The sequence below is a fragment of the Balaenoptera ricei genome, chromosome 20, assembly GCF_028023285.1.
Source record: "Balaenoptera ricei isolate mBalRic1 chromosome 20, mBalRic1.hap2, whole genome shotgun sequence".
In the NCBI taxonomy this organism is placed as follows: Eukaryota; Metazoa; Chordata; class Mammalia; order Artiodactyla; family Balaenopteridae; genus Balaenoptera; species Balaenoptera ricei.
This window is the reverse complement of record NC_082658.1, coordinates 46775546-46788761: the sequence shown is the minus strand read 5'-3', so window position 1 is coordinate 46788761 and position 13216 is coordinate 46775546. Positions and strand designations below refer to the sequence as shown.

The window sequence follows — 13216 nt, the reverse complement described above, 5'->3', positions numbered from 1 at the left end:
TGTGTAGGGGGGCCCAGATTCTGCAAATGCCCCAGGGCAGGAGGAAACAGCTGCAGAAGATCACCTTGCTGGCTTCTCCATAGTTCACCCTTTTTTGGAAACTTAGCCTCTCTAGTCCTCATTCCTTCAGTAGCTCTCTAAAATCTTTAAACAGTTGATTTTTGTATTTTTTCTTTTTTTTGTGTGTGTGAATTTGGGGGAGGGAGGTGTTGTTTTGCTGTGAATTACTCTACCTTGGAAGCAGAAGTATAGACTAAAACATATTTGATGTTTCGATAAATTAAAATTGTTGTCCTTAACAGTGTTCAAATTATTCCATTTCTGGTCAGTGGGAGCCTCCTCAAAATTTATTCCTGAGTCTTTTTGACTCGACCCTTTGATAGCTTTCTTTGGCAGCTTTCTTGCTATCTGGTATGACAAAGTGTTCCAGGTTCATCATGTACCTTTTTGCCTCAGATGTGGAATCAGCCATTTTCTGAAGGCGTCCCAATTCCTTTTACCAGGAAATGGAATCTCAAGATCATTACTGCAGGGTTGGTCATTGTTTCTAGGCATTTTCAGCAAACAAAGGGGGAAAAATATATTTTATTTTCTTCATACAAGATAAAACTACATTAAGAATTGATATAGATACTTCCAGTTCCAATTCAAGACTACAGGGTTTTTACTTTACTGTTCCTCTCCTGTACTGAGAGTCGCAGTTTTTAATGACACCAGTAGTGACAGAATTAAAATATCACCGAATCACTTATTTCCATGATCCCACAATACATACAGGATCAAGATTTATCTTCATATTTTTGTCCCTAGAGTATATTCCATTAGGAAGTGAACCTAATATGATTTAAAATAACTTAGAATAGTTCTTCTCTTTGTGACTATGCCATTAAAAATTTGGATACAAATTTCAGTTCATTTGTTTATTTTTGATTTCTATTTTATTTTTTAGAATTTTAATTTTATATTTACATAAATTACATAATTTCAAAATAAAATCTATAAAAACCAGGGAATATAGATTCTATCCTCGACACCTCTCCTTTATTTTCTTTCACTTCCTAAAGGTAACCACTTAAAAGTTTTTAAGTTTCATCCTTCTGTTTTTGTATGTGTGAAGAGGTGTGTGTGTGTGTGTGTATTTCTCCTCCCACTTCTTAGATGAATGGTAGCATACTGTATACTCTTTTCTTCACCCTGTTTTTTTAACTTAAAGATATATCCTGGAGACTGTTCCGTAGTTTGATGAATTTGGACTCATTTCTGTCATATTTTTTATGTTACATTTATATTTATACAAGTCTTTTATTTAAGTCATTTTTAATTGTGTGGTCTATGTTATTTGCTCTCCCAGCGTATTTTTTGGTATTTCAGAAGGTTTTTGTATTAGGGTTCAGTCAGGGAAGCTGATTGTGTAATGTGGGAAGGGACTTATTATGGAAATTAGACCATATACAATTTTGAGAGGACTCACGGGGTGAAGATATAGAAGGGGGAATTGGAGAATCAGAGAAGGAGTCACTAGTCAGATCCTCTAAATCAGTGGCAATGGGTAGACAAGTTGGAGCTTTTAGGGAAATCTGAGAAGCCAACTATGTCCAGCCACTGAAGTGGGACTGTGAAGGAGAAGCTTAAAGAGAGCCACGTGGGAAACTCTTGCTGTGTTTAGTTACCCCCTCTGTAGAGGTTTTCACCTAAGCATCTGGTGGTGGGCTTGTGCCACTGCTCACCCAGCACAAACCAGCAGTTTGTATTTTTGTTCTGTTGGTTACTTTTATATTGATGCCTTTGTATAGTACTCTACTTTCCTCCCTTTCTTGGGAGGGGAAGTTGTTATATAGTGGTTTTCTTCTGTAAGCAATATTGAAACAGCTAGTAACTTATTCTCATCTCCTCAGCCAGCATTTGGTTTAAAATAATACCCTTTTACTCTTAGTACCATAAGGTAATCAGGAAACATCCTACTTTTTGTATACTCTCACTACCCTCTCCCCATTTTTGATAATTGTACTGTATCTATACTGTCATTACACATAGCAATTACATAGTGTGTTTTTTCTCTTACTATCGTCATTTATTCTCAGTTCTTTTAATAAATGTGTATTTAATGGTCCTTCGTAATGTGGATGTGTCTCCTGTTACTTTGGTTGACTGAAGTATATCCTCTAGTAGATTCCTCAGGAAAGGCTTACAGGAACAATATTTCCTGGGTTCTTGCAGTTCAGAACAGTTTGATTGTCACCATTGTACTTGGGAGTCAGTTTGCCTGCATATAAAATCCTTGGTTTACTTTATCTTCTCTTGAGAATATTAAAATGTTATTTCATTTTCTATTAGCATATAGTATTGTCAAAGTCTGATGACAGTCTAATTTTTGTTTTTTTGTGTAAGTGGCTTTCTCTTTCTGCCTGAATGTTCAAAGGATTTTTTTTTTTTTTCTTGTTCACAGAAGGTCAATAGTTGTACTAAAATATGCCCTGGTATTGGTCATTCTGGGTCAGTTTTTCCAGGTATGCGGTATGCCCTTTAAATATATAGTTTCAAGTGCTTTTGAAAAATTTCAGCAACGTTTTCTTGAATTCTAGTTTCTAATATTCATTCTACTCCATTGATTTGATTTCCTTCTTTGAGGACTCCTATTATACATATGTTGGATCTTGTTTGCCTGTCTGTCACTTCATTGCAAATCCCATCTCATTTTTCTTTTCTTTTCTTTTTTTTTTATATTAGAATTTTCCTCCTATTTACCTTCTTTTTCTCTTAAAGCATTATATATATATTTTTTTTTAAAATAAATTTATTTTATTTATTTATTTCTGGCTGCATTGGGTCTTCATTGCTGTGCGCGGGCTTTCTCTAGTTGCAGGCAAGCGGGGGCTATTCTTCGCTGCGGTGCATGGGCTTCTCATTGTGGTGGCTTCTCTTGTTGCGGAGCATGGGTTCTAGGTGTGCAGGCTTCAGTAGTTGTGGTACGTGGGCTCAGTAGTTGTGGCTCGCGGGCTCTAGAGCGCAGGCTCAGTAGTTGTGGCGCACGGGCTTAGTTGATCCGCGGCATGTGAGATCTTCCCGGACCAGGACTTGAACCCATGTCCCCTGCATTGTCAGGTAGATTCTTAACCACTGTGCCACCAGGGAAACCCTATATTTTGTTTTATTCACTCTTTAATATCTTCTGGTTAGTCTTCACTTCTGAAATGATTTTTCTTTTTTTTTCTAATTCTTTCCTGAGTTTTGTCAACTTATTTCTATTTGTAATTCTAATTTGTTATTTCATATCTTTAGTCATTTAAAAAATTTCTCTTGGCTCATTTTGAATTAATAATTTACAGTTTCATCTGTTGGTGAACATATCTTTCTGGCATGTTTTCATTTTCTGTTGCAATGTTATTCTGTCTCTTCTTTTTTCTCAAAATAACTTCACATATGATTTGACTACAGTGTTTTCTGTTGCTCATTTTTATGTGAAATTAGTTTTCCTGAATTGGTAGGAGAGAAATGTGGGCCAGGATAATTTCTATCTTCATGGTTGTGGAGTTCTTCTATTGCTTTCATGAAATTAAATGAATACGTCATCTCATTCTTTGTGAGCTCTCTTGGCTTCCTTCCTCTTTTCCACCTTTATCTGGATCTTTTTCTTTTGCCCTGTTGTTCTTGTTTCAGTCTGGAGTGAATCTCAGCAATTTCTTCTCAGCATGGGCTTCATCCTTGAAGGGAGTGTTTCTTTAACTGGTTAGTTTAGAACTGTGCTGTCCAGTGGGTACAATGTCTACTTAAATTTAAGTAAAATAAATTAAAATAAAATTAAACATTTGATTCATCATTTGCATTAGCCACATAACAAGTGCTTAATAGCCATATATGGCTAGTGGCTACTGTAATAAACACTGTTGATATAGTATAATATCCTAACCACAGAAAGTTCTGTTAGACAGTGATGGTTTAAAGTGTGCTTTCTTCTTTTCAGACTTTATTGTAGACCTTTTGCACACATGTGCCAATTGCCATGTGTACAAAAACCCCTGTATTTTAGCTAAGCTTCTAAACTTGTCCTGCTGTAATTTTCATTGAGGATGTAATGCAGTTTGGGGATTTTCCTTGTCAGATCCATCAAACATTCTGCTTCCCTCTGCTCTCTCTTGCACAGATGCTTATACCACACCAGTTTTGTAGCTGTAAGTGGTTTGTTCTTATTTGCTGCTTGTATTTTGGTTATTGTGGGGTGCCTTGTCCCCTAATTTTGATGTAGATATGGTCCATGGGTTTTGCGATTCTAGCTTCTTTGCTATTTTATGAGGGGGTGTATTAGTCAGGGTTCTCTAAAGAAACAGAACCAATACAGGGGAGATAGAAAGGTCTGAAGGCCTGAGAACCAGGAACACTAAGGGCAGGAGATCAATGTCTCAGCTTAAGTAGTTAAGCAAAAGGGACCAATTCTTCCTCCTTCTGCCTTTTTTATTCTATTCAGGCCCTCAGTGGATTGGCTGATGCCCACCCACATTGGAGGGGGTGCAAACTGCTTTACAGAGTCCACCTATTCAAATGCTAATTTCATCTGGAAACACCCTCAGAGACACACCCAGAAATAGTGTTTAGCCAAATATCTGTGTGCTCTATGATCCAATCAAGTTGACATGTAAAATGAACCCTCACAGAGGGATTTGGGGAGATTCACAAGCTACATTGCAGCCACTGCCATCTTCTCTCTCTCTCTCTTTTTAAGGATATTAACAATTCTTAATTTTCTTAATATCAAATGTAAAAGATCTTATGGGTATTTATTTGCATTTTTTAACAGTTTATTTTTTTAGAGCAGTTTTAGGGTCACAGAAAAATTGAGTGGAAGGTGAAGAGTTTTCCCATATGCCCTGTGCCTCCACACATGCACAGACTCCCTTATTATCAGCATCTCCCACTAGAGTGGTACACTGGTTACAATTGATGAACCCACATTGACGTGTCATAATCACCCAAAGTCCACAGTTTGCATTACAGTTTCCTCTTGGTGCAGCCACTGCCATCTTCTACAATCCTCTTTTTTTGGTCTTTCAGATTTTTTTCTCTCCATAATCTTGTAACATTATGTAATTCTGTAGCTTCTGTTCTGCCCTATCTTCTAAACCCTAAACATGCTTCTCCTCTTTTATTTAGTATTTCTTTACCATCAAATTAGTCACATTATTAACTGACTAAGCAAACTTGGGCATGCTGCTTGGTCTCTTTCCACCTTTTGTTGCACCATTTTAAAAATGAGGAAGCTGGACTCAGGTTTGTTTCTTCACGGAGGAACCTCATCAGTGTTCTCTGTTAGTGTTAGCAGGATCTAATATTTAAACAGTAAATATATTCGTGATGCTTTCAGTACAGAATGCTGCTCTTAAACAGGATAGAGATGAACTTCCTGGTAGTGCGACTTAGTTCATTCTCAGATAAATATAGGTAAATATAAATATAATATCTCCCTTAAAAGATATTTTTTTCCATGAGATTTATCTCTTTGTTGTTCTGTTACTCCCTCAGCTGTGTACCTGAGGGTGATTATCTTACCTGAATCAGTCTTACTATGTATATTCCAGGCTTTACAGCTTGTTTTCTTTTCTGCACAGTCTGCCGTTATTTGCCATTATTGACTAGAGGTCTAAGGCATAGATTTTCTTGGTCTGTTGTTCTTTTAATGCTTGAGTTCAATATATAAAGGAAAAGATTGCATTTTATTGCAGACATTTTTCTCTGAAATAATTTTTAGCTACAAGGAAGTAGCTCTATTTCTGAGTCATCATTCTGTCTTACATAGTGCTGGGTAAAGATTTAATTTTGTAGATAGAGATTTATGACTTCTAGAAAGAAAGCTGCAAAAAGTTGAAATTTCTAAAGAATTTTAGATTTGCTATAAATTCCTTTATATATTGAAAATTGGAGCTTGAGATACAAATATAGGTAATTGTGGTTGATAAAATTTTCCTAATATCTCATGATTTTCAATGAGAAATAGAGTTCTCGGTAGTCATTTTAAAATGTAAGCTAACATTTTTTTTTTTTTTTTCCTCAGCTTCCAATAAAAACAGGACAGCAGAACACACATACCAAAGTCAGTACCGAACACAACAAGGAATGTCTTATCAATATTTCCAAATACAAGTTTTCTTTGGTTATAAGCGGCCTCACCACTATCTTAAAGAATGTTAACAATATGGTGAGTGTTTGCATTACTGTTTTACGGGAGAATTTGGTTTGTTTTTGATTTTAAAATTTGGAACAGCATATTTTGAAGTATGTAAAGTCATTTTCTGTGGACTCTGGACATAAACATTCATCTTAATTTATGGATGAGCACAGGTAACCTTTTAACTTTCTTTTTAGATTTTAATTCTTTTTCTTAGATACTTGTCTTATTTGTGACCCTATCTACTGTTCCATTTTTCTGGAATTACGATTTCATACAGATTTTGTCATATTTAAATTGACCATAGTAATCTATTAAAATCTTTTCCTTAGCTTCTCATTTGAATGTTTACATATCAGATTGTCCCAGTCCTAAGTAGATGGTAAATAAAATATGACTTTGTAGTCCTAAAATGTGAGATTGCTTTTGTGAAGATGCTGTTTTATTTCCTTCGTCCTGTAACTTGTAACAGATTCCATGGTAGAGAACCTGTGTTGAAACAGTTTTCCTCAAATACCTATTTCATCAAGTATTTCCACTGTCAAAAGCTCATAATTGCCTCTCTTTTTCCTGTTTTATAAAATCTGTTTACATTCCCTAGACTTAAAGGTGCTCCAATTATTTTCTCTCTGTACCTTTGAACATATTATTTCTCCTCTTGCTGTCAGGTGATTCTTTCCTCTGTGTCAGTTTCTATCTAAAATCTCCTTCATACTCAGTTCAGAACAACTGATCTGGTTATTCCTTGATTAACTCCAAACTGCTCTGCTTGTTTTGAGCACTTATAACCACAATTTATACTGTTTGCATTGAGCAGTGAAACTGATTTCTGGTTGTAGATTGTGAAAATCAGTACCATTTTCATAGTCACATCATCTTTGGTGTGTTTTCTTTTTAAAAAGTTGATTGGAAGATACCCCGGGCTTACAAAATTGGTAAACTGGAGGAGTGGGCAATCATATTTTCTCTTTATGGAAAAAAATTAAGATTTTCTGAAAAAAGGACCTTTTATAAATATGTAAAGTGACTTACAGAAATACATTTAAGATTTTATGGAACTCTTCTGTTGCATAGTGTGTGGGTCATACTGATAGGATTTTACTTTTATAGATAAGTGGCCATGTTCTCAGATTGAAAATGTTTTAGTATTTGGACCCTTCTTTTAAAAACAAAAACAGTATTGAGATATTGGCATTCATTTAGTGCTTATTGAGTAAACTGAATTGCGGAAACCATAGTCTGCTGTTAATAGTGTAGTATTGGATTTAAAGATAGTGAATGCTTAAAACTCGCTTTAATTGGTGTTACAGCATTTTGTTGCTGTAAGAGTTAGGCTTTGATTATTTTGTGGCATCAAAGTGTGGTTAAATGTTCAGTTCAAGATTCTGGTAAAGATCTATATGTGTATCTAAATCCTACATATTTTTTTCTATATTGTTCAAATCTAAATTTTACTTAAAAAATAACAGAACATGGGATTTTCCTAATGTTACCATCTCTTTAATGCTGTTTGTTTCAAAGTACATTTACTACATATTTTTAAAGTATAAACCAGAGTATCTTTTACTGTGGCAGGCTGATGGCAGATTGTTTGCCTGAGAATTTATTTTGTGTGAGCATTAGGATAAAATCAGAAATAATAGATTTAATTATACTATGATCTGGGAGATACAATGATTTTATCTATTGATTTTCTTGATCCTTAGTCCCTCACTTTTCAGATGTGTGCTGATTTGTAGTGGAGAGTAATAACCAACTTTTAGTGTTCTGAATATCTTTTCTTTTAGAGAATATTTGGAGAAGCTGCTGAAAAAAATTTATATCTCTCTCAGTTGATTATATTGGATACACTGGAAAAATGTCTTGCTGGGGTGAGTAAATCTATTCTTGAATAGGCAGGTTTTGTGCCTTCAGTTTTGAGAATGATCTGATGTACTAAAGCACAGGTGTGGACAAGAAGAGGCATGGACTTTCTGTCTAAGACGTACGAAAATGAATTTTGTTAACAGAGCTGACTGGGTAGCATAGAGAAGTTTTCAAGAAAAAATTATATTCTCATCTTTTGTAAATTAAATAGATATTAAGATTACTTATAAAGTGTTAAGCTTGAGTTACATCTCTCTCTCTCTCAGGTTTTCTAGAAAAAATTTTGTGGAAAAGTTACTATTTCATTTGACTAATTTCTCCAGTTGGTTAGGCCTGTGGCATTGCTTAGCTGTCAAAGAATGTGATGTTAAAGACCAAGAGAATCTTGTTTCCCCCTGTGTGAATCTGATTTTATATTTTACTTTTCAAATCTATGTAAAAGAGAACTTAAAAAATTAAAACTGTTACTATTACTGTGATAGATCCTACCTTAAGAACACTTGTTATGTAAATATGAACATATAAAATAGATATGTGGAGGAGTAGTTGAGTACAAAACAATTGTTTCTCATGTTTCCTCTAAATAGTTATCTCAGAGTTTTCAACCATGACTTAATTAGAAATTTTTCAAGAATGTTTCTGGTTACTTATTTATTTGGCTGCATCGGGTCTTAGTTGCAGCATGCGGGATCTTTCGTTGCAGTGCGCGGGCTCTTCATTGCGGCGTGTGGCCTTCTCTAGTTGTCGCAGGCGGGCTTCTCTCTGGTTGTTGCACACAGGCTTCTCTCTAGTTGTGGTGCGTGGGCTCCAGTGTGCGCGGTCTCAGTAGTTGCGGCGTGCAGGCTCAGTATTTGTGGTGCATCGGCTTAGTTGCCCCTCAGCATGTGGGATCTTAGTTCCCCGACCAGGGATTGAACCTGCATCTCCTGCATGGAAGGTGGATTCTTAACCACTGGACCACCAGGGAAGTCCCCAAGAATGTTTCTGTTGTATAAAGCATAGTGCTTCTATACTTCAGTAGCTTTAATTCTTCCTGGAGAATGGTAGGAGTTTACATAAGTATATAAATTTAATACCTCCATTTTAAAGATCTGTCTATTCAATATGTATTGGGGTTAACTTATTTCTTCTGAGATTATAATCTCTCTTCCTTTGACCCATCTTTTGCTTTTATTCAGAATTGCTTCTCTCTTCCACATATGTTACAATTGTTCTTTTTAGTAAAACTAGATGGGAAGGGACTCTGACATATGAGGACTGATCAATTGAGAACAGAGAGAACAGTCAAAGTGTTTAAAGAAGGGGTAGCGTTGGGAGTTGGAAAAGGGGTAGGGTAGGGAATTGGAAAAAATAATTACATTCACACAATGATGTATCCTTAGGGAAGAGAAGTATAATATTTAAGACTATAGGCCACAAAACCTAAGCATAATGTTTTAAATTCTTTTACTGACCCTTGTCCACATTCCAAAATTGTGCGACAGTGCTTATAAATTTTCTTCTTAAATTGAGGACGAGCTAGTTCTGTTTTAGCTTTGTGCTATGTATTAATTTGTGATGGGCTGTTCATTTGTAAAATAGAGTGAAAGAGCAAAAAAGCTGTTAAATAGGATGATGGAATTTTGAAGGTGGACAATTTTTCAACTTCTCTTGAATCAATTCTTTGTAGTGGTCTTATTACTTTGATTGTAGATGCCAATATATCAGTGACACCTGTGTTTGAATGGGGGTAGGCTGGTTTATTGCCTCTTCAGTTCTACATCTTTTCTCCATTAACATTTATAATTGAGAGGTAGTGGTAAAGGTATTTTGGATAATGATCACTGATATCATTGATCCCTGTTTAATTTGATACTCTTTGGAGATAGCCTAATTGAAGCCCTACTAAGTGGGCATGGTACAGCTTTTATAATACATAAAATATATATTAGCTTGCTCTGCTCTATTGAAAATGTATAAATTTTTAAATTAAATTTATAATTAAAAATAATACTGTTCATATTATTGAACAGCTGTGTTTTTCTGGATTGCCTTCAATGACTTTATGGTTGTGTCCTGATTTCCCTTTTTACTTATTTATTTATTTTATTTTTTATTAAAAATTTTTTTTTTACAGTAGGTCCTTGCTGGTTATTGATTTTCCTTTTTAGATCAAAGTAAGTTGAGACAGTTTAAGAACTGAGCCCTATAGTACATATTTATCATATTAGTAGTTGAACTAGCTAAATGAAAGTGAACAAATATTATCAATATCATGATTAAAACCAAAATTTTGTGAGTAAAATTTTGTAGAATTTGAGGAATCTTAAGTATTTTTGATCCTGTATATATGACCATTATTCAAAAGATTGAACACTTCTATAATTTTTATTTGTATATTAATTGGAGTTGGTTTCAACACCTGTATTGTCTGGTTAGCCTATAAATAAGAAAGAGCATTGTAACTCAAATTTTGCAGGTTTTTGTGATATCTGTTTATTTACTGTCCAAATATTTCAATGTATTTGCATCTGAAAGCTTTTGGAATGCAATTACAGATTTGATCATAGCACACTTACAAAAATTTGTTCTTTGTCATCATGCTTGGTATTATCAAAATTGTCATTCATATAAGGATACTAAAGCCGTTAGGTAAAATACTGATGTGGAACAGTCTATTTTCAACTAAGGGTAGCTTATCCATTGGCTGTTTTGTTAATTGTAGAGATTTATTTTACAAAGTAGAAACTTCAGTGTTAACACCAAAGTTATCAAACTTGGTGTCATTAACAGAGAGACCACCTGGCATTATGTACTTCGGATGTGATGTAATACGAACTGTAGTGAATTTTACCTAGTGTTTAACTTGAATCTAATCAGACTGTTATATTTAGATTCCAGCTTAACAGAAAATGTAACAACTAGGAGAACAAGTTTCACCACTAAGACATAATCAGGTCAATAATATACAACATTTTGTAAGGCAACTGGTCTATTTTCTTAAAAAAAGTCAATGTTATGGAAAATAAAAATGATCTATATGGTGTGTAAGGGGGAAATAGTTTTAGGATAAAGAGACTAAAGGAATGTTACAATCATGCTGCAATCTGTGAACCTTTTTTGGATCCTGGTTGAATAAAACAAGAACAGCTATGAAAGACATTTAGGGGGCAGTTGGGGAAATTTGGATACGGTTTGGGTATTAGCTGATCTAAGGGAATTTTTTATTTCTCCTTGGTGTGATGATTGCATTGAAGATATATTGGAGAATTTTCTTATATTTTAGAGATGCCGAAGTAAGTTAGTAATGAAGTAATGATGTTTGTAATTTACTTTGAAGTGGTTAAACCAAAACAAAATTATTTGTAATAAGTAATATCTACCTGTTTTGGTCAGTCTGCCCAAAGGTAGATGTGATTGCTCACCCAGGAATTAATTTGGACGTTGAGACAGATGACGCAGTGCACTCACCAGTGAATATGAATAAAGTTTATTTAGGACTCACAATAAGCTAGGGATTCCCAGGAAGGGAAGGGCTTAGGAAGGGATTTGATGAACAGGGGAACAAGCAGAAATTGGGGTGCTGAGGAGGATGGATGGGGGTACCTGGACTTTTCTTGTGATTAAGAAGTGAAAGATGGAACCACCCTCTTTATTAAACTAATTGTAGATAGATAAAGCAAACATGATGAAATATTAACAATTGTGGAATCTAGGTGATGAGTATATGGGTGTTTGTTATTCTGTTTCATCTCTTATGTATGTTTGAAATTTTCCATAATAGAAAATATTTACAGGTAAGTTTAAGAAAGTTTTAGAATTATGTGATTATTTCTGTTTTAGCAACCAAAGGACACGATGAGGTTAGATGAAACGATGCTGGTCAAACAGTTGCTGCCAGAAATCTGCCATTTTCTTCACACTTGTCGTGAGGGAAACCAACATGCAGCTGAACTTCGGAATTCTGCCTCTGGAGTTTTATTTTCTCTCAGCTGCAACAACTTCAATGCAGTCTTTAGTCGAATTTCTACCAGGTTAGTGTGTAAATTTACATAGGAATGTTGTAAGTAATGTAAAATTTGTCTACATAAAAGTAAAAAGTTGACAGAAATGAGTTTAACCTGGGCTTCTGTTGAAATTTTATGCATTGATTTCTTTGAAATTTTTATTTTGTAATGTTGTGTTATTGGTGGGTACAGTTAAATGCGAGTACTACGATAAACTTGAAAGTCTAAATTTTAGGAAAAAAATGTCACCCATGACCGGGCTCTTTTTTTTTTTTTTTTTAAATACTATTGATAGGTATAAATTTTGGGTTTGGCTTTTTAACGTATTATTCCTTGTAATGAAATTAGTCAATCAGAATAATAGATGAGTAGTCAGAATTCTAATGATCTTAATGCTCTGATCCTTATCACAAGCTCCTAAGTTATCAAAAAACAAAACAAAACAAAAAACCAAACCAGCAGTGTGGAAGCACAAGGAAATGAGTAATTCTAGAAAGTAATTCTAGTAAGTGTATGAACTGTGAAATCTCCCATTTGTTGAGCATTTACAGCATGTGCTATGCTGTTTGATCTTCACAGTATCCCTGAAATGTAGGTGATACCGCATTTTATAGGTAAGCAAACTAATACTAAAGAAGTTATCAAGGTGCTGTGCCAAGTGACGGAGGACCCAAAACTTTGAAGTCCGGCTGGCTTCAGAGTCTGTCTGTTTTGTTGTGCCCGGCTGCTTCCTGGTACCGCTATTTTAGCCGCATTTTGATGAAATCCTTTTTATAATATCCACTGCTGTGCTTTAAAATTGTATGATAAGTATAATTTAAGCTTTTATTGATGCTTAGAAATCATCATGTGATCATTCATTGTGATAATGCTAGAGATGGAGAAATGGGTATAGAACTGTAGCTGATGGTAGCAGGTAACTCTGGATCTTAATTTCATGCGGACGATTTGCCTTTCTCATGCAAGTAGAGTCAAATGGGTCCCTAATTAAGACCAAGTAGGAGGTATAACGTAAATCACCTAGTGATTCAGTGGATCAAAGACTAACGCAGAATAAAGAAAAACAATTTCCTTTGCTTAATGGCACCTGCATCTTTGATTTGTCTGTTGTGTGAGCAATGGACGTCCATTAGCTTAGTTCATTCTTATGTTGTTTTCCAACAGATGTGAATGAGAACATACATCATAGTTTGAGAATTTGTGCTGT

At 34.9% G+C, this 13216-nt stretch overlaps 1 protein-coding gene across 11 annotated transcripts in view; it reads left to right on the top strand.

Moving 5' to 3' along the window:
- NF1 (neurofibromin 1) overlaps window positions 1-13216 on the top strand; it is a 260084-nt gene that overhangs the window by 51690 nt on the left and 195178 nt on the right. For 10 of the 11 annotated variants that reach the window (XM_059908697.1, XM_059908694.1, XM_059908695.1 and 7 more), the window contains exons 2-4: window positions 6044-6187; window positions 7945-8028; window positions 11846-12036. In XM_059908697.1, the coding sequence (XP_059764680.1) occupies window positions 6044-6187; window positions 7945-8028; window positions 11846-12036 (419 nt within the window). The remainder of the gene's footprint in view (window positions 1-6043; window positions 6188-7944; window positions 8029-11845; window positions 12037-13216) is intronic. The other variant, XM_059908698.1, reaches the window with a different exon arrangement.